The sequence below is a fragment of the Brassica oleracea genome, chromosome C9 (genome assembly GCF_000695525.1).
Source record: "Brassica oleracea var. oleracea cultivar TO1000 chromosome C9, BOL, whole genome shotgun sequence".
Classification (NCBI taxonomy): Eukaryota; Viridiplantae; Streptophyta; class Magnoliopsida; order Brassicales; family Brassicaceae; genus Brassica; species Brassica oleracea.
Window position 1 is genome coordinate 24,062,809 of NC_027756.1, and position 21,237 is coordinate 24,084,045.

A 21,237-nucleotide genomic window follows, 5' to 3' on the forward strand; every position below is an offset into this window, starting at 1 on the left:
GGAACATTTCCCGCCAAATCCTTCTCACTAAAACCCTCCTCCCACCAGAAACCATCTCCTTTCTCTCTCTACCTCCATCCCTCCTCCGCCTCCTTCACCCAGAAACCCTAGCTCTGTCTCTCTGAGCATCAATGGCTGCTTCAACTCCTAGAACCAAAACCTTCCAATCCCCAAACAAAACCCCAACTAACAGCATCTATCGCAAATCGTACCTATCTCCTTCTTCTTCTTCAGCAACGCGATCGCATCTCACTCCCCAAACCCCACAGACTCTCACTCCTCTCCGCAGATCCGCTCGCCATGTCTCCCGCAAGATCGATCTCGGAGACAACGACCAAGAGAATCTCAATCCTCCGATTGAAGAAATGAATCTCATCCGAAAGCGGGAGAGAGCGCCCAGAAAACAACCCACCGATGATCTCCAAACTCCGAAGAAGAGCAAATCCAAATCCAATGTCGACGAGGTTTCCTTCTCTCCTGTATCTCCGATTCGATCGGAGAAGAAGAGGAAAACCGCCGAAAGAAGCTCCAACAAGAGAGTTTACTACACCAAAGTCGAATTCGATTCCGTCGAGTTCCAAATAGGCGACGATGTTTACGTTAAGAGAAAAGAAGACGAAGAAGACGACGACGACGCCGAATTCGAAGATTGCCGGATCTGCTTCAAATCAGGAAGTAGCAACAACGTGATGCTCGAGTGCGACCATTGCTTAGGCGGGTTCCATCTCAAATGCTTGAAGCCGCCGTTGAAAGAAGTCCCCGAAGGCGATTGGATCTGTCAGTTTTGTCAAGGCCACACGCTCGAGGCTCCGAAGCCACCGGAAGGGAAGAAGGTGGCGAGAACCGCGAGGGAGAAGCTTCTCTCGAGCGATCTATGGGCTGCTCGGATCGAGAAGCTATGGAGAGGAGCGGACGGTGTGTATTGGGTTCGTGCTCGTTGGTATATGATACCTGAAGAGACTGCTTCGGGGCGTCAACCGCATAATCTGAAACGAGAGGTTTATTTAACGAATGATTTTGCTGACGTGGAGATGAGATCTGTGCTTAGGCATTGTTTTGTCAAGTCTCCTAAGGAGTTTGCGAAGGCGAGTAACGATGGTGATGATGTGTTTTTGTGTGAGTATGAGTACGATGTGCATTGGCATAGCTTCAAGCGTTTGGCTGAATTGGCTGATGGAGATTGCGAGAGTGATGACCATGAGTGGATGAAAGAAGAAGAAGAGGTTGGTGATAGTGATGATGAAGTGATGGAGGTTGAAGATGAAGCAAGTGTGCGTGATTCCAAGAGTAAGAGAGGTTTAGCGAGTTCAAAAGCTGCTAATTCGCTTAAAGGAAGGTTCTTTGGACTCGACAAGGTCGGAGCGAAGAGGATTCCTGAGCATGTGAGATGCCATAAGCAGAGTGAGTTGGAGAAAGCGAAAGCTACTTTGTTGTTGGCGACAAGGCCTAAGTCTCTTCCTTGTAGGAACAAGGAGATGGAAGAGATCACTGCGTTTATAAAAGGTTCCATCTCGGATGATCAGTGTTTAGGAAGGTGTATGTACATTCACGGTGTTCCCGGGACAGGGAAGACTGTTAGTGTGCTATCTGTTATGAAGAATCTGAAGGCTGAGGTTGAAGCAGGGATCGTAAGCCCGTATTGCTTCGTGGAGATCAACGGTCTCAAACTGGCTTCGCCTGAGAAGATTTACACTGTGATCTACGAAGCATTGAGTGGTCATCGCGTTGGTTGGAAGAAAGCTTTACACTCTCTGAATGAGAGATTTTCAGAAGGGAAACGTATTGGGAAAGAGGACGAGAAGCCTTGCATACTTCTCATCGACGAGCTTGATCTTCTGGTTACTAGAAACCAGTCTGTTCTATACAACATTTTGGATTGGCCCACCAAGCCTAACTCCAAGCTGATTGTGTTGGGGATAGCCAACACTATGGATCTTCCGGAGAAGCTGCTTCCTCGGATCTCAAGCCGAATGGGTATACAGAGACTATGCTTCGGTCCTTATAACCACACTCAGCTACAAGAAATCATCTCCACAAGGCTGAAAGGGATCGACGCTTTCGAGAAGCAAGCCATTGAGTTTGCTTCGAGGAAAGTAGCTGCGATCTCAGGAGATGCAAGACGTGCCCTCGAGATATGCAGGCGTGCAGCTGAAGTGGCGGATTACCGTCTAAAGGACAACACATCTGCAAAGAACCAGCTGGTGGTTATGTCAGATGTTGAAGCGGCGATCCAAGAGATGTTTCAAGCACCTCACATTCAAGTTATGAAGAGCGTTTCGAAACTGAGTAAGATCTACTTGACGGCTATGGTTCATGAGCTTTACAAGACAGGAATGGCTGAGACAACGTTTGATAGAGTGGCGACGACTGTGTCGTCTCTTTGCGGAACCAATGGAGAAGCTTTTCCTGGTTGGGACGTTCTTCTCAAAGTGGGTTGCGAGCTTGGTGAATGCAGAATCATTCTCTGTGAGCCTGGAGAGAGGCATAGGTTGCAGAAGCTGCAGCTGAACTTTCCAAGTGATGATGTTGCTTTTGCATTGAAAGACAACAAGGAGCTTCCATGGCTGGGAAATTACTTGTGAGTTTTTTTCTTTTTGCTGATTATTGAATCCAGAAACTTTATTTTAAGTTAAAAGACTTAGTTTTGTTGATTCATGTTGGATGATCATCTGGATTTGTATCTGTTTTTCGTTTTGAAATGTTGTCATGTATTCCTTTGTTTGTGTAATCACATACAGAGTTATGTTTTTTATTCTTCATATGCAAGAACATGGTCTCTCCATGTTATTGAGAAAGCAAACGTTATCATTACACAGTTATGTCGTGATTCTACATTTCTACTTATATCCTTTGTTAGACTTATGTCATTTGAATAAATATGAAGGAAGTTGACCAAAAAAAGAGATACATATGAAGTAAGTCTTGAAATAATAAGTTTAAACCAAACATTATTTGTTATCTAAGCATTATAAACGTTATTTCACTTATTTTATTTTAAAATATTCAATCTAGAGGGTCTATTCAATCAGTTTCAACATAATCTAAATCTAAGCTTTGCAGATTTTACTACATATTTAGCAATCGTATCAGTGTTTATTTACTAATATTTTTTTAATATTTCATTGTAGTTGGATGTATTAGAAACAAAATTCAAGGCATAGCACATGTTTTAGAACTTACACATGAATTTTTATAAAGCATTGAGAACTCACTTCAAATCATTTACCGAAATACTCTTACTAAATGTTAACAAGGGGTTATTCGATTCATAACCTTCAACTTTTTTTTTTTAAAGAAAACATTTTTAAGAATGAAATTCATGTGCGTGGATTTTGATATTGAGTTTTTGGTTACATTATAATTTGAGAGAACTAACCTTGAGAATCTTCTGAGGTCTTAGCTAGCCATGTTTTTGATCAAAGATACTCAGTGTTGTAAGTAAGCTCTTTCGTTACCTAGAGAATGGAAACTGTGAGAACTCGATTATTATAAGTAGCCTTACGAAAACAGAAATCCTACAAAAGTTACACAGAAATAGAATTAGACTTCCACTAGACTAGGACATTATTTATTAACAGAAATTGACTCAGACTCACGACTCTTTCAACCAAAACCTCCTTTATTTTAGACCGGATTTGTTACATTTTCTTAGATAAACAACACACGGTTTAAAATAGGTGCTTAATATTGCTACATGAAAGGTATTAAAACAATTTACATTCTGCTTTTGGTGAGAACGAATTTATTGACATAATTCTTCATAATACATAAAAGGTATTAGAACAATTTACATTGAGGGTGAAGATAGTGATTTGTGCATCAACAACCTTTACAAAGTCTCCAGCTACAATATTTTTTTTTGATTATACACAGTTTTCCCAACGGCTTCCTAGGCCCAAGGAACTAATCTGTGTCGCTGCGGCCCGAATGTGAAATCCGCAGTGGCCGGAAATCGAACCCAGGTGGCGGTACTCACAGCTGTGAGCCCTTTACCACCAGAGCTAGACGCCCCGGTTCTCCAGCTACAATATTACTGTAAACCAAAATTATTTGTCAGATGCTAATAATTATACTGCATATTCGTATTTATGTATTGCAAATGTTTATGCACAAATAACACTCATAAAGCTTAGGCAAATTACATTACCGGTTAAATTATGTGTAAGGTGTAATGTAATTTGGTCGATTTAGTGGTATAGTTTCACACTTTCATAATATGTCTGTTATGATGGTAATGAAACATATGACTTGTATACTACAAATAACATGTATTGGATTTATTTAATGCTGGAATAGTGGCAAGAGTATAAAGTTTTGCCAATTGCAAGATCCAGTTCAATTACATGTACAGTCTAATTTATTTAGTTGGTTTAATAGTTTAGCTTTTATATGATAATGTCTCAGGTTTGATGAAGCAGGCTATCTATATAGTTAGCAGAGAGTGTAAAAAGACAAAATTATAGTTAATGAGAAATTAAGACTAATATAATTTTCAATGGAAATTATTGTCAGATATTATTCATTTTCACTCGAATTCTATTTATTGTTGGGATATTACTAGGTAGATAGAAAAATACATCTAATTGATAAATTTTAATGAAAACTCGATTTTATAACCTCATTAAATAACTGTGATTTTTATTTTAATAGATTAAGATTAATTTTAATAATTTTTGTTCACATTACTTTTTGGAAATTTATATGATTCAGTCAATTTATACTTTGAGGTTTGTTTGGAGAGAAGAAAAAGTTAGTGGTTTTTAACCAAATCTTAATATTTAAGGGTTTAATTGACATTTTTTCTTTAAAACAGAAAAAAAAAAAATCTGAGAAGACGTCTTATTATCAAAACCTTTAGTTTGGTTTTAAATAAATAAATATTCATTTGTAAAGAATCTTGACGAGTAAACATTAAGTACATAAAAATATAGGCATTTGCTATTGTTATTTATTTTTCATGTGGAATTTTTTGGAAAATCTTAAAGCTGAAATTACTTAAATATTTTAATTTGGCCAATCAAAATAATATATGTTTTAGATCTATTAAATAACTTGGTGAATAAGCTAACGCACTTTCTAAAAAAAAGGTTACTTAATGCTTATATCAATATACAGGAATTAGTCTGATGGTAAAAACTTGTATCATCCCCATAATTCTTAAAGAAAAAAAAATTGTTAGAAACAGTGACGTATGGAGCAAGTAAGAGACTTTCGATAATTCTATATCCTAAAGACACGTCCAAAACCTTCATTGAACGGTTTCTGCTGCTGAAGACAAAAAAAATGCAGCTACGGCAAGAATCTTTGAACGGTTTCTTATTATTAAAATCTTTAGTTTGGCTTTAAATAAAAAGATTTTTACAGAACAAAGTATATAAAACATTACGTAATTCAAATATTTATTATATGGGTAATTTGAGTATTTTTGGGTATTTTGATAGTTTAGAATATACAAAAACATTAATCATAATTGAATTGTACCCAAACTTTTAGATATTTTTAGACAAAAAAAAACTTTTAGATATTTTTAGGTTTTGACAAAAAGATCCGTACCAAACTGAACGGAAAGATAATCAAAGCAATCTTAACCAATTTTGGTGTGGTTCATGTTTAGTTACTAGAAGTTAAAAAATGTAAAGCTCAAAACCCGAATTAACCTAACAGAAATCGATCAGAAGAAAAAACTGAACGCCCAGGTCTATCTTTTACTTTGCAATGGTCTATTATGTATTAGATTATGCTGTTCATCCGAATTACATGCAGTTAAATATGCAGTTTTTGCTATGAGAATTCATGCAAATTTCTTTATAACTTTGCTTGTTTACATTTTGCGAAAACATTTGCTTACATTCAATTTTCTTTCGGTTCCTAACGTAAAATACTTTCATATATTATAACAGCTTCTAATAGTAATAATGGTTTGACAAAAAAAGAACTCCGTATAATTCTAAAGTAACTTAGGTGGCTGTTTTCCATCTTTGTAAATCAACCAATACACATTTTCTCAGTCTTTGCCCGTCAAGCAACGTTCTCTGATCTCACCTATAAATATAACAAAGCTCTTAAGTCGATTACTTCTTAACAATAACAAGGTAATACGAGAAAGAAATACATCTTCTACAACAAAATTTCTTTAATTATTATCATCATCTTAAATAATGGGTCTCAACCCTGTTTTGATAATCTTCCTCTCTTCTTCTCTTCTTATTGTCCTTCAAAACCTCGACGTCGCTAACGCCGTCACGTGTAGCGGAAGCTTCATCAACGGTAACAGCAGCTACTTTCAGAATCGTGACAATCTCTTCTCCACTCTTGCTTCAAAAGTCGTCGCCAACGGCGGATTCTACAACGCCTCGCTCGGCAAAAGTCCTAACTCAGTCCACGCTCTTGTCCTCTGCAAAAGAGGCTACGAGCAGCAAGATTGTATCAGCTGTGTCGAAAAGGTGACTCAGGAGATACAAACTGGTTGTCCAAACCGAATGGATTCGTTCAAGTGGGACAATGACGATGGAGACCATGTTAATTGTCTTGTACGTTCCTCAAACCACTCAACTTTCAAGAACTTCCAGCTTGTACCTGCTGTTATATATCCAAATGCACTTACTATCGAGCCATCCAAGGACATGACGCTTTTCAGACAACAGTGGGAAGCAACGGTTAATCGGACCATCGAGGATGCCGCAGAAGCTGAAACTTCCTCCATGCTCAAGTACTATAGTGCTGTAGAAGCCGAGTTCACGGAGTTTCCAAATGTATACATGCTGATGCAATGCACGCCCGACATAACTTCCCGCGAGTGCAAGATATGTTTGGAAAAGTGTGCGACATATTTTAAGAAACAGTTTTGGGGAAGACAAGGAGGCGAGGTTAGTCGCCCGAGCTGTGTTTTCAGGTGGGATCTGTATGCTTTCCATGGTGCTTTTGATAATGTAACAAGGGTTCCTGCACCTCCTGGACCACAGGCTCAGGCAAATGGAACCTTTATAACAGACAAGAAAGGTAAAACAACTGAGTTAAAGGCTTAACTAGACCTACGAGTAAGCATAGTGGCTAAAACTTTTTTAATTACCTAGTATAGATTTAAGGGGTCATGGGTTTAATTGTCGTTGGGAAAAGTTAACTCTTTTGAAAAGATTTATGTATGGGTCTCGTCCTAGAAGATGTATGGGTATTCGGATCTAGAACCTCTAGACATTAAAAAACACTTAACTAGAGCATCGTCATAGACAAGGCCGGAGGCATTAAGAGACTTGGGGGGTCATGTGAACCCCCCTAAAATTAGGGAAACCAATTTTTAGTGTATTTTTTTCTTTCTAAAATTACTATAATATTTAGTTAAAAAGTAGTATTAAATTTATATATTACGACCCCAGTTAAAAAAATTTCTAGCACTGCCACTGGTCATAGACTCATAATTTGTAAAATGAGGTTCTCATACTGAAATGGGTGAATAATTTGCAGGAAGAAGCATTAGGTATAGCGGAACTATTGCGATAATTGTGGTTCCTAGTCTCATTAATCTGTTGGTATTTATTGGTCTCATAAAATTCTATGCCCGGAGGAAAAACTCATACAACGGATGCAATGGTACCTACCTGTAGCTTGTTTCAATCAACCTTATTATATAGACAATAAGACTTATTATTATTATTATTATTATTATTTTCTAGTTGGTACTGCAGAGTACTCTGATTCTAATGGCCAACCTATGCTACGGTTTGATCTTGGTTCAATCTTAATGGCAACCAATGACTTTTCGTCTGAACGTAAGCTTGGTCAAGGTGGATTTGGTACGGTCCATAAGGGGACATTACCAAATGGCCAAGAGATAGCTGTGAAGAGATTAACAAAAGGTTCAGGGCAAGGAGACTTAGAGTTTAAGAATGAGGTTTCACTCTTGACAAGACTCCAACATAGGAATCTAGTTAAGCTTCTTGGGTTCTGTAATGAAGGAGATGAAGAGATTCTTATCTACGAGTTTGTCCCCAACTCAAGTCTTGATCATTTTATCTTCGGTAAGGCTTCCAAAGAGAGCTGCAAGTTTTATACAAGTTAAAAAAGGAAAGTTTTATATAATTTTAGAAACTTTTGGCAATAAAATGATTCTTTGAGCTATACAGACGAAGAGAAGCGTTCACTTCTTACATGGGAGGTGAGATTCAAAATTATAGAAGGCATAGCTCGAGGTCTTCTTTATCTTCATGAAGATTCTCAGCTAAAGATTATTCACCGAGACTTGAAAGCAAGCAACATCCTTTTAGATGCGGAGATGAACCCTAAAGTTGCAGACTTCGGGACCGCAAGGTTGTTCGAAGCTGATGAGACTCGAGCTGAAACAAGACGAATAGCTGGAACCCGGTAAAAATATACCAATTAATATTTTTTTGTTTGACTTCAAGCGTCACTCAACATTAAAGACATATATATTACATAAATGAATTAATTTGCATATATGTAGTGGATATATGGCTCCTGAATACCTGAATCACGGGCAAATCTCAGCTAAATCTGATGTATATAGCTTCGGGGTTGTGCTTCTAGAGATGATAAGCGGTGGAAAAAACAATAGCTTCAAAGGGGAAGGACTTGCAGCTTATGTAAGCTTCTTTCACATTGTATCAATATTTTCTCCATTTTCTCTTATCTTCAAACGTAACATATATCTTTTTGGTTCAGGCATGGAAGAGATGGGTTGAAGGAAAGCCTGAGATTATAATTGATCCTTTCTTGGTAGAGAATCCGAGTAACGAGATCATTAAGTTGATTCAGATTGGTTTGTTGTGTGTTCAAGAGAATGCAGGGAACAGACCAACCATGAGCTCGGTAATAGTCTGGCTAGGCAGTGAGACTATCACCATTCCTTTACCTAACGCTCCTGCTTTCACTGGAAGCATGTCCCAATCTGAGAAAGGTACAACGTCAATAAGCAACGTCTTCACGGAGTTGAGTTGTCGATGACTTGTTCCGATCGTTTTGTTTGCGTACGCTAATACATCCGTAGTGTCCACCGCCAGCTAGTAAGATTGGGACTGGAATGCTGGTGACATCCATTATAACATACTATGAATATGTGTTGTGAAATATTTAGTACATTAAATAATAGAAATTAAACAAACCTCTCTGAAAATTCTAAATATATATACATAATTGTTTTGATCTTTTCAATAAAGTTTTCTATGGTAGTATCAGAATTCTAATAAATTATTTATCAGTTAAACTAAAAGAAATATAAAAACGGTTATTAGAGTCGACCAATCCATAAAAAAACAAAATGCGGATGTAACATCAAATATGATGGAAAATGCATGATCAACAGTGTGAAATTAAGTCTAACATTGCACTTGTCCCACCAAAATCCAATTGTATCACCTTATTTGAACTTTCTTCTATTAAAAGTTTTTGGTAAAAATGTTAAAATTTTATACCATTTTTAGTATTTTACAAAATTTACAAAAAGACACTAGTAGCAGAGAAAGGAAAAAAAAAATCTAAACAACATAGGGAAGAAGAAGAAAAAGCAACATCTAGAGACCTAAAGAACAATCAAGCAATCTTAACTCATAGAACTAAGACCATCTTCAACCCTAAGAGGTTAACTTTGGCTCTTAACAATTATTTAATAATTAATGATAGTTAAGAGGTAACTGTTAAGAGAGCACTTCTGAAGTGGGGAGAGACTATTCCTTCCGAGCGCATCTTGCGTTTGTTGAAAGAATTCAACCTCATTGGAGAACCGATCAACAATATGCATGAACAATCGCTTGTTCATTCTAAATCGTCGTCGGAAGAAATTTTCAGGATATGTTGGAGTTTTACTGAAATAATCATTCCATAAACGAATGTGCCCTTCTTCACGATGTCTTTCGATATAGGCTCGTTTTTTTTTTTTCCTAAGTTCTTGTTGATGAAGAATGGATAAATCCTCAAAGGCTTGATTAAAATATTGATCAAAGTAATCATCAAGTGAATCTTCATAATTGTTTTCTGAAGAAGATGCCATGTTTGGTTAGGAGAGGGAATGTGATTTGGTAAGAAAGAAAAAATGTGATTTGGTAAGAAGATAATATGTGATTTGGGTTTGGGTTGGTAATATCGAAGGGGATTATACACGGGAAGATGGTTTGTGGCTTGCGTTTGGTAACAAAGCTTGCTTGGTAACAAAGCTTGGTTGTTTCGTTTGGGGTTTAAGAGAGAAAGAAAAACAAAGCTTAGTTGTTTTGTTTGGGGTTTAAGAGAGAAAGAAGAACAAAGCTTGGTTGCTTGGTTTGGTAAGAAGAGAGAACAAAGCTTGAAGGTATACGAGAGAGTGAGATGCTTGAAGGTTTTATACAACTTGAAATCAACTAAAGAGAGAACAAAGACATTCACGGGAAAGCAACTTTCAAACATAGACAGTCCATGTGACATAAAAGACAATCAACTTTCAAGCAAAGACAATGCATGTGACATAAAAGACAGAACAAAAGTCCATGTGACATAAAAGAAACAGAGCAGACTGACAAAGACACAGACACTCACGGACTCATCACCAACTCAGTACGACACAGACGGTCACGGACTCCTCTTACCATCACACGTAGAGGATTGTCCCTCTTCTAGCTTGATTCCCGCCTTCAACATCTTGAACCTCTCCTCGCTCAGCCTCTTCTCGTCCTCTTGCATCATTTGCACCATCCTTCTGAACTCAGGTGGAATGCCATCTGCTTCTTCCTCCACCCTAATCAAGTACCCCATATTTCTCCTGTATTCATCGCTTGATAACTCAACCAAATCTTCTTGTTCGTCATCTGATATCTCCACAAGTTCTGCTTCAGGTGGTGGGATATCCTCAACATCATCGTCCGTAATCACTTGTGGGAGAGGTGGTAGGATTCCTCCTGCTGAAAGGCCACAAACAATTGGTTTTCTTGCCGCCATTACTGTATGTGTGTGACTTGTTCCCCTGAAAAGCCGAACAAAGAAAAGGATGATCAAAACATCATCTAGAAACATCATCATATATAACACATCAAGATAGTACATTGATAACATTCACTAGAAAGACAATACATAATTTTTTTGATAGTTTATAGGATTACATTAACATTTCGGTCATCAGTTTGTTCTTAAGAGCCACTTCTATTTCATTAAGTGGCTCTGTTCTCGAGAGCAAACTGTTAAGCAGTTTGGTCTTGTTAACCTTATCCTTCATATTTTCGAGAGCAAACTGTTCTTGAGTGTCCTTCTGCTTTAGCTCCCACATTTGCTGAAACCCTTCCACAATCTTCTCTCCTTCTCCCACTGACCTTTTACCCTTGTTGGCCTTTGCTGCCTTAACGCCAATAGGACTAGCTGTTGATTCATCATCTGCATTGACACTCGGCATAGATGCTGATGACTGAAAAGATGGTTGTTCCCCCACCCTCTTTCTTTTTGAACCAGAGCTTTGTTGACTACTTCCATAAATCCCACACCATTTCTGATCATTCCTAAGCTCCCGCCAGGCATGCTCCAATGAGAACTTAAGCTTGTAATCATTGGTGAAAATTTGATGTGCAGCCTTCAAAACATCATCTTCATTATGGCCACTGCTCCTCTGTTTAGATGCAGCGTCATAAGACCCCACAAACTTGCAGACACCTTCATTTATCTTTCCCCACCTTTGCTTACAGTGGCTAACCTCTCTCTTAGGGAAACCAACCACTTTCGGACTTGCATTATAATAAGTGGCAATCCTCTTCCAAAAGGTTCCTGACTTTTGCTCATTTCCAACTACTGGATCCTTGGAGGTATTCAGCCATGAACTTATGAGGACCAGGTCTTCAGCTGTTGTCCACTTGCACCTTTGCTTGTTTTTCTCCTCACCGGTTTGTGCACGTGAAGAAGATTCCTCAACGGTTGGACTATGTGAAAAACTCAGTAACCGAGATGGGTTTTCATTGTTGGGTACTTGACTGTTAAGTAATTCTAAAAAGCTAGAAGATTGGCTTTGAGAATCCATAGAGAGAAGAAGTTAAGAAGAAGGATGAAGGAGATGATAAAAAAGTGAAGGAGGAATGTGTGTTTATAGATGGCAAAGAAGGAATAGAATATGCATTCATGTCAACCAACAAACAAAAACGAGAGAGACTTCACTCCTATTTATCACCCAACCATTTTCTAGATAGCCATCACTTCTGTTTATCACACCATTATCTAACTCTAACCACCACATTAATTACACTCGATTTAATTCTAACCACAGACTAAACTACACCAATTCATCCACGACCAAAAAGGTAGAGTAACACTAACCTTATTTGTGCTCTCAACCTTTGATCCATGCTACTATGCTCGCTGAACCTTGATCCGCTTACTGACAACTAAAAAACAGAAACAAAATTGATTCAGCTAGCAGAAAGCAAAACAACAGACAAATCAAGTTTAATAAATTTATTAGACCACAATTCAAACCACTTAGCAAATCAACACTACAGCTCAGTCTTAATTGAAACAAACTAACTAACTAATCATATTTGATCCATCGTTCTTAAAACAGAACATACTCGAATCAAACACATAAAAATTTTGAAATTCAGTTCAGAACAAGAGAATGAATTGAACGCGTGAGACGCGTAATCTCTCCTCTTGCCTTCATCGCGTGACACGTGCCTTCCAAGAGTCGGGCCTTCTACACCTTCCGGAAGAGGCAAGTTTCACTCTTTCTTCTTCTTTTTCATTTTTTTAATATATTTTCGGCCCAAGAGCCAACTTAAAGGCCTGCGTTGAAGATGGTCTAAGAAGCATAGCAGAAGCTAGAGGTTGGCCAAATGAATGCATTGCCAAATGGAGATGACACATTTGATGAAATATGAGACCACGCTGCAGTAGAAATTGGCTTGCCTGCTAACGCTGCTCCAAATGATTGATGCCATCTCCGGACAACTTTACAAACCTCAGTCGAAGAAACTCAATCCTCCAACCACCACCGGCAGTAGGAAATTGAGCTTCAAGAACTCCTACCACTACTCTTACCAAAAACCTCTAGCTGCGCCCACTGGGAAGTTCCACCTAAATCTCCAAAAGTTACCATTATTCGGTTCGGCTTCAGAACTAATGCGAATCATAGCAAAAACCGGGTGCAGCCAGATATGTTCAAATTCCCTTCATCGTCTTATTTAAAAAGATATGTCGAAATATCATGGTAATAATCATGAGCATTCACAACTCACATCGTCATATAACACTCGTGGTAGGAGCCACGCCCCATAAAAGAAACAATTAGGTTTCTAGCTAGGGTGCATGGGGACGTCGAGAACTCGAAATGGTGCTGTCTCGCGTACCGCCTACTCTACCAGATACAAATACACCACCCGAGTAGCATGAGGCACGTGGAACCCCCTGTGAATCATCAAAGACACGTTTTCGTTAATCCATGAACATGGACCCGTGGATCTATACATTGAATCTTTGATTTTTTTTATAAATCAAAATATTTAATATAAAAATGATAATAAAATTATTTCTAATTTCTGGAGTTTTATCTCCAATTAAGAAAGGGTCTGAAAAACTTTTTAGTTATGAATTGGGTATAAAACCGATCAGGGATCCTTTTACATGGGTTTGCCGCACATTTGTATAGTCCCCAGCCATTTCAGATTAAGAAGATGTGAAAATGCCTTAATATACGTTATTGTGAATTATAAAGTAAATTTCAACTAAAGCATTGTCAAGATTATTCTTTAAAAATCATAGTCATAATTAAATCTCATCCTTTTGTATATATATATATTATACCTAAACATATAAACCTCTAATTAGATGGTAAGTGTAGAGTTTTTGTAATTTCATTTAGAGTCTAATTATTATTAGAGGTTTTATTTATATATTTTGTATCTATATATTATTAAACAATATGCATTTAGTGAATATTTATACAAAATATTAACGGAAATGTGTTATTAGATCAATATTTGCAGCATGGTCTCGTTTAGTAGTATAGCCAAATTAGTAAGAAAATGCATTTAGTGAAAGAAATACTGGTAAATCTTGAATTCAGAACCTAATAGTATACTTTTAAAGACATAATCTCTATTTGGTCAAATAATTGATAGTTTCATGCATTTATGTATTTTACAAGAAATACAATGTAATAAGATCTATTCAAATAGCATTTATTTTTATTATCTAATATTATCTTTTGGTAAATCTGAATCATGAATTTTGTATTGTATTTTAAAAAACAGATTCTATATTTTGTCAATCGATAATTAGATACATGTATTTATAGATTGCTACTAAGACATGCAATGCAATAAAATCTTATAGAATTATTTTCTACTATCCAGTAATAAGTTCTGAGAAATTAAAATTTTTTGTGTAATAAAATATGTATACAGGGTGAATATTCTAAAATAAAAATCATAACAAATATGTAACGTCTAGTCTTGCATAAATTATGTACTGGTTAAAATATAACTCATAACTGACTAAAATCAAAACTAGAAAATATCATCAAACTTGAAATAAGTACATTGCAATTGCGAAACTAACCATACTATTGTAATTGATTGAATTGCACATTTAATTTTGCTAATTTCTGATTTTTCCAAAATTATATTTTTAATATTATTAAACAGTAGCGACATTTGCCTGTTTCCAATTACAAATAGAAACAAAATATCATTAAAATATATAACAGCTTCCTGTTTCTAATTGGGATTTTTTTTCTGCAAGGAATTCTTTGTTTTGGCTCCAAAGTTCAGACTTTCTAGAAAAAACTCTAAAATATTATTCCATAGAATATGGCATTCTCCTTGAATTGCAACTTTGCAAGTACTGCCTTTTGTATGCTTGTTTAAAAAAAAAACTCAAGGAAAGTTTTTTAAAGCTGATAGCTCGATAATAGTTGATGAGTTAACATAGAAAAAGAAAGTAGTTGATGTATTATTTTGGACATGAAATGTATTGACGTAAAATGTAATAAAATTAACATGGAGTATTATTATATAGCTTTTTGTCAAGATAATTTTTATATTAAATAGATTCACGATTTTATGGCTGTAATTAATATTTTGTATTTGTTGACCAGCTAATAGTTGAAAAAAAATCTCCAATTAAAAGAAGAAATCGTTTGTACTCCTCTATCACTCACTATATAACACCAAGACATCCCCAATTTAATATACACACAAAACAAACAAACAAAAACAAAGAAAAAAATCCATCATGACAAGGAAGAAGGTGAAACTTGCTTTCATTGCCAATGATTCCTCACGAAAAGCAACCTTTAAAAAAAGAAAGAAAGGTTTGATCAAGAAAGTAAACGAGCTTTCAACACTATGCGGTATCAACGCATGTGCCATCATCTACAGCCCCTACGACACCAATCCTGAGGTATGGCCATCAAACTCCGGCGTGCAAAGAATCATCTCAGACTTCCGGAAGTTGCCGGAGATGGACCAGAACAAGAAAATGGTGGATCAAGAAGCCTTTCTCAGACAAAGAATAGCCAAAGCCTCCGAAAATCTGAAGAAGCAGAGGAAAGACAATAGGGAGATGGAGATGACTGAAGTCATGTTCCAGTGTTTGGTCGGAAACATGGGGATGTTTAATCTGAACATTATGGATCTTAATGATTTGGGTTATATGATTGATCAATATCTTAAAGATGTTAACCGCAGGATCGAGATTTTGGGGAGTTCTGGTGGTGGTATGGAGCTTGGTGAAACCTCCAACGATGCTGCAGCGGCTCCTTCTGAAGCCGCTGGAACGTTGGCTATTGTGCCGACTACAACCGATACGATTCAGCCTTATCATCATCAGCAACAACATCAGATGTTTCGTCACCATGCAGCTCCACATGTTGGACCCTATGAGCAGCCTCTGAATCTGAACCTGAGTCATAGTCAGAATCAACAACAGGGGTTTACCGAGATGATGATGAACCGTCCCGAGCAAATGAGTTACGCGGCTGAGCAAATGGGCTTTCCGTTCATGAATGATAACCATCACCACCATCACTACCACCACCACCAGCAGGTCCCTGGCGAATCATCCACCACTCCGGCAACAAACGTTAGCGCAAGCAGTGCCAATCCAGTTACCAGTTCAAATCCTACCAATCATATATGGTTCCGTTAGGGTTTGAGAAGTTCACATTCCGTTCAGACAAAACTATCTTTCTACAAAATGTTTCTTTTGTTGTTGTTATCAGTGCAATTTATTTTCTACTTGCTGCCGTTTTTTCCAATTATGATGGTGCTGATGTCAAAAAAATAATTTACGATTGTGGTTTACAGTTTGATTTTATTATCATGATGATTTGGTTTTTAATGCTATGGATTTGTGTTCCTCTAGCTTTTATTGTTGGTTTGAAACGGGTGTGTTATTCTTTTCTTTCCACAAAGATATGCATTATCTTTTTAGGCTTTGAATGTTAACTGCGGATCACCAATACGCACGTAGCGGTCCAAATATGTGTTTCCATTCAACACAATTTTGAGTTGATAAATTGTATATAAAAAATAAATATAAAATATGTAATAATACATAAAGCAAGAGTGCGGGAAGTGGAACGCACATCAAACGCAGTAGAAGGAAAAAAGGTGTGGTCTATGTACTGTACATGTGTTTACTTAATCGAATCTAATTTTTAAAACAAATAAAAAATATATTATATTTTTCTATGTAATATTTACACATGATTGTGTAATGTCTTCTCACACCTATTTTGGGTGAGCAACAAAAAGGGGAAACAAGCTTTGGAATTTTTTTTACATATTTGTTTTAAAAGAGCTATGGTAAAAAAAATAAGGATTATAAATTCTTTCTTAAAGCTTGGTTTGCAAAGTCTTCATGACTCTATTTATGTTGATGACAAAAAAAAAATATATATATATATATTCAGATATCTTAATTAATTTTGTCTAAAGACAACTAGCGCAATTATAATTTTTTAAATAAAATAATTGGTTATAAATTTTAATAATAGTATATTGAATTTCATATTTGAGATATATAAAATAACTTTTAAATAAAATTTGTATTTTTAAAAATTATATTATTATCACTGATATTTTAGTTTGTAAAATATAAAAATATTATATGTATCCCGCAGTTACATTATTTATCATACATGTCACCATTCATACTTTATTTTAAATCGCTTATTTTAGACAAACCGCACTTGTCCCGCAGTATGCGTTTTTCTAACACAAACCACACTTAAACCGCACCGCACTAACCAATCCGCTTGTCCCTCACCACTCAACCCGCTGTTACCATTCAGAGCCTTAGTTACTCAACTGACCCGCGCGGTTTTTTTGGATTATAAAAAAAATTTATATGAATTAATGTTTTGAGATTGTTATACATCATTATTTCAGATTTTATCTGTACATTTTTATCTAACTTTTTTCATACGATTCGACAGTTTGTCGGACCTGAAAAACTAAATATGAAACCAACCCGAAAATACAGGTGTAGTTCGGATCTGAGTCATGGGCAAAGTACCTATTCAATATTTTTTTTGGACCGTGAATCTCTGTTCTAGTTTGGGTCCTATCGATCGGGTACCCAAAGTACCTAGAATGATTTGTGTATATTAGGTATGTTTGGGTATTTCATATATATTTTCTTCATTACAGATATATTTAAGTTTCTGGTTCGGGTTTTCGGTTATAGTTTGGGGTTATGGGTAAAATTTCAATTTTAGAAAAATATATTTTGGGTTGGTAAAATTTTGGGTGTTTTCGGTTCTTCATATTAGGTTTACGGGTAAAATTATGGATCTTTTGAGTATATGAATATTTTTCATGTATTTGTTTGGATTTCAGATATTTTTGTGTTTCAAATTTTTTTTGTGTTTTGGGTACTTTGTGTTTCTTTTGGATTCTAATACCCAAACCAATCCGAACCTGTTATGTATTCAAAAATTAAATTTATTTTACAGATATTTGAATTATGAGACCGAACGAATCCGGAACCAAATTGTAGATTTTAAAATATAGTTATGTCAAACGTTTAGAATTCGAAGAACCCATACCCGCAGACCCAAACATGAACCCTATGTTTCGAAACATTTTATTTTCTTTGATATAATGCAGAAATATTAAAGGATGTTGATATAACTAAACTAACATATGAAACATCTGATATATTTTAAATTAAATTTTCAAAAGTCAAGGGTTTAAATTAAATGCTTTAAAATTCAAGATATCTTGTATATTCGTGTGATTTAAATAATGTGGATTGATAAAATGTAAAAGGATAACAATTGTCGTTATAATAATTGTTAAAAATCGTGGGTTATTTATTAAAATGTAATAAGTTTTAAGTTGTTGCTATAATAAAAGCATGTTACGATATTTGGTTTTATAGTGTAGGTGAAAAAAATGAAAGGGTCCAAATAACTTTCATAGATAGATTTTTTAGGATTCTTTTTCTTTTAATAGTATTGATTACAACTGTTGGATTCAGGTCATGTATCAAACAAACAAACCACACGGTACAACAGTTGTATACAAAACTACAGCTACCCCTGGTTATAAATGTGTCACTGCTGGTCAGTTGATTTATTCGTTGTACTGTTTCTTTGAACTCACGGTAACATAAATACTTTTCAGTTTATTTAATTCACTGTATTTAGTTGGTGATTTTGTAAACAAAAGTTGCTGATTAAGTTGTGAAATTTAAATTTACTAGAGGCCGAGTCCCGCGCTTGCGTTATTTGTGTATGCTGTTGTTGTTCAGTTTTACTTAGTGTTATCATTGTTAGTTATGTTGTTCTTACACTTGTATTGGTGTGTGCAGTTATTTGGCAAAGCAGAGGGTCGGAGGTGGTGGAATTAGTAGGGAGGCAGCTGTTTGTTGTTGATTACGTGTAGGACACTTTGTGAACGAAGACCAGTTGATACATATATATTTTTTGTATTTAGTTGTATGCATCTCAATTCCCACCGAGGAACATATGATGGTGTGCTTGTGTCACTTTTTCTGGGGTTTTTGTTTTGTTTTGGTGGCTATTGAATTTTAGTTGGTTTCTTTGTTGCATTGTTTAACGTCGATGTCATGTAACTATCTGAACATGTTCTCATGCATGAAGCAAAAGACATGCTTATTATCACGAAATGCAAAGACCCATCAATGTTCCCATTTATTTAAAAACCAAGTATCTCTTCTCCTGGTGGGAGATAGTTTACAGATAATTAAAGACAACCAAAGTTGAAAGTAGGAAAAAACATACGAAAATGGTTATTTCATTGACACATAAGCTAAGTGGGGATGACGGTTTGATGGACTTGAAACAATTACTCACGTGCCTCTTTTCTTCGTTTTCAAAGCTTGACATTGCTTCATCAACTTCTTCGGCTCTCCTGGGCACATGAACCGTGTAGCCAACAGTTGCTGCTGGTAGTATAGATTGGGAATCCATGTCTGGAGTTTTGTTGCTGCTGGCAGTCTGAAACACAATTGTACGTGTGTGTTATATTAGATGATGTTATTCTATTAGATATATGCATGAAAGTACTATATTCAGCAGAAATTGTTTAGCATCAACATGTTTCTTGAGAAAAAATAGATGACTATCCCTAAATATTTTTTGGATTGACCGTGGTGACCACCATGACAAACTGGGTTATCTCATCTAAGTTCATAAGACCCCTAAAGGGGCCGAATCATCGTCAGTCACACAAAGAAAGTACACAACCACCATACTGGTGTATGAGATTATATAAGTTTTCTTAAAGCAGGAGCAAATGGATAAAAACATGAGAACTATGTGAAAGCGGGCTTGGGTCAATGAGATTAAAACATACCATAAGCCGAGTCGTTGTTGAGGCGTTTTTGAGGTCAATGCCTAGCAGAAAACGTTTTTGGCCAACAACATCTGAAAGTTAACAAATGGAATTAAGAATCAGAAGCTAATAGATGTCAAAAAGATGGTGTGTGTAAAGAGGGGGAGATGAAGAGATAGAGGGAGACTAAGAATTTCATGGATTTGATTGGAGAAGTTTAGACATTAGCGCCTGTGTATTGGAGGGGAGGCGCAGGATTGGGAAAACCTTAGGTCTCAGTCGAAGACGAAGAGCTGACGACTTGCAGGCTTTTTAGGGCCAGTTTTATGGTTTATTAAGATGGGTTTAGGCTTTAATCAAATGTATAAGCTCATGTAATAGATGGGCTAGCGAATTTAAAAAATAAGCCCACAAATCAATCAGTAAATAATAGAAAGCGTGATTTGTAAATCATTTTATTTATTTGTGGGACATTATTAAAACAACCTTCATAAATATATATTAGTTTCGGCCATCAATGTACAAAGTATTTTTTAGTCTAGTTGATACGCCCAAAACGGGATCACTCTTTCGGTAAGGTTGATATGAACTCAGATCCGAGAGGATTGAGAACTGATGGATCGAGGGGTGACACTAAGGGTTACGGAATAGCCCAAAGATACTACCAGACTTCGATCGTTGCCGGATGTGACGCACCGGTCCAACAAAAGAAGGATCGAAACTTGGAGATAACCTCACCAAGAAACTAAGAAGTGTTCTAAACAAAGAACAATGAGAGAAACTCATAAAAAATGAAAAACAATCTGTTTTATTTCGTGGCTCTAAGGCCTTATTTATAGGATTACAAGTTGTAGAGATCCAAAGAAAAATGTGCTAAAAACAAGACATTGGAAATAGAAACAAAGACTTGACTAAATAAAGTCTTTGACTGAAACTTGGACTACCTCTTCATATAGCCACGACCAGGACTTTGAAAGGTGAAGAATATACTCCTGATATGGGCCAAGACATGTCCCTTTGAGGCCTGGTCGAAATCCATCTTTTCCCTTAGCCAATATTTTATCGGTTTCTCCATTTGACCCAAACAAGCTCGTTTTTTGAATCTTTTTGAAAACCATCAAGCCCAATGCTTTCTTGAACATTTAGAACATGAATAATAACCTTTGTCATGATTGAATTGACCGTTGGTTCATCAGAAAGAAGGTTAGCCATTTCGAGCTTCTCGGGTGGTCTGAATTCGCGAGAACTGAAGATCACCTGATTTGTAAATAGCATAACTATCACATATGAACTCCGTTTGATCTGATTCTTCTTCAAGGAGCTCCGTAATTGAGTTGAGAACATTCTCCAAGTGATTTCATGCGAAGAGGACTCGTTTGTTTGAATATATGAGTCAAACAATGAATATATATCATTACTGCTTTCCATGATCAAGCCATGCATGCCTGTTTTGCCCGGTGCGCTACCCCACGGCACATCA

General features: G+C 36.3%; 3 protein-coding genes across 3 annotated transcripts; all 3 read left to right on the forward strand.

The window, feature by feature from the left end:
* On the forward strand, positions 1 to 2,808 carry LOC106313251 (origin of replication complex subunit 1B-like). Its single transcript, XM_013751018.1, has one exon. The coding sequence runs from the start codon at positions 132 to 134 to the stop codon at positions 2,580 to 2,582; it is 2,451 nt and encodes an 816-aa protein (XP_013606472.1). The 5' UTR covers positions 1 to 131; the 3' UTR covers positions 2,583 to 2,808.
* A 3,350-nt stretch (positions 2,809 to 6,158) lies between these two features.
* LOC106317321 (putative cysteine-rich receptor-like protein kinase 39) lies at positions 6,159 to 8,958 on the forward strand. The gene is made up of 6 exons (XM_013755158.1): positions 6,159 to 6,999; positions 7,462 to 7,587; positions 7,671 to 8,015; positions 8,121 to 8,358; positions 8,459 to 8,597; positions 8,677 to 8,958. The coding sequence occupies exons 1-6, from the start codon at positions 6,159 to 6,161 to the stop codon at positions 8,956 to 8,958; spliced, it is 1,971 nt and encodes a 656-aa protein (XP_013610612.1).
* A 6,209-nt stretch (positions 8,959 to 15,167) lies between these two features.
* LOC106316751 (agamous-like MADS-box protein AGL80) lies at positions 15,168 to 16,230 on the forward strand. The gene has a single exon (XM_013754624.1). It carries the CDS (start codon positions 15,187 to 15,189, stop codon positions 16,099 to 16,101), a length of 915 nt encoding a protein of 304 aa, XP_013610078.1. The 5' UTR covers positions 15,168 to 15,186; the 3' UTR covers positions 16,102 to 16,230.
* Positions 16,231 to 21,237: the final 5,007 nt, after the last annotated feature.

Excerpts from the sequence above, each read along its gene's own strand:
- LOC106313251 (XM_013751018.1), top strand. The coding sequence starts at position 132 with ATGGCTGCTTCAACTCCTAGAACCAAAACCTTCCAATCCCCAAACAAA.
- LOC106317321 (XM_013755158.1), top strand. The coding sequence starts at position 6,159 with ATGGGTCTCAACCCTGTTTTGATAATCTTCCTCTCTTCTTCTCTTCTT. Across the intron at positions 7,000-7,461 it reads CTTTATAACAGACAAGAAAG|GAAGAAGCATTAGGTATAGC; the intron begins GTAAAACAACTG and ends AATAATTTGCAG. Across the intron at positions 8,359-8,458 it reads AGACGAATAGCTGGAACCCG|TGGATATATGGCTCCTGAAT; the intron begins GTAAAAATATAC and ends GCATATATGTAG.
- LOC106316751 (XM_013754624.1), top strand. The coding sequence starts at position 15,187 with ATGACAAGGAAGAAGGTGAAACTTGCTTTCATTGCCAATGATTCCTCA.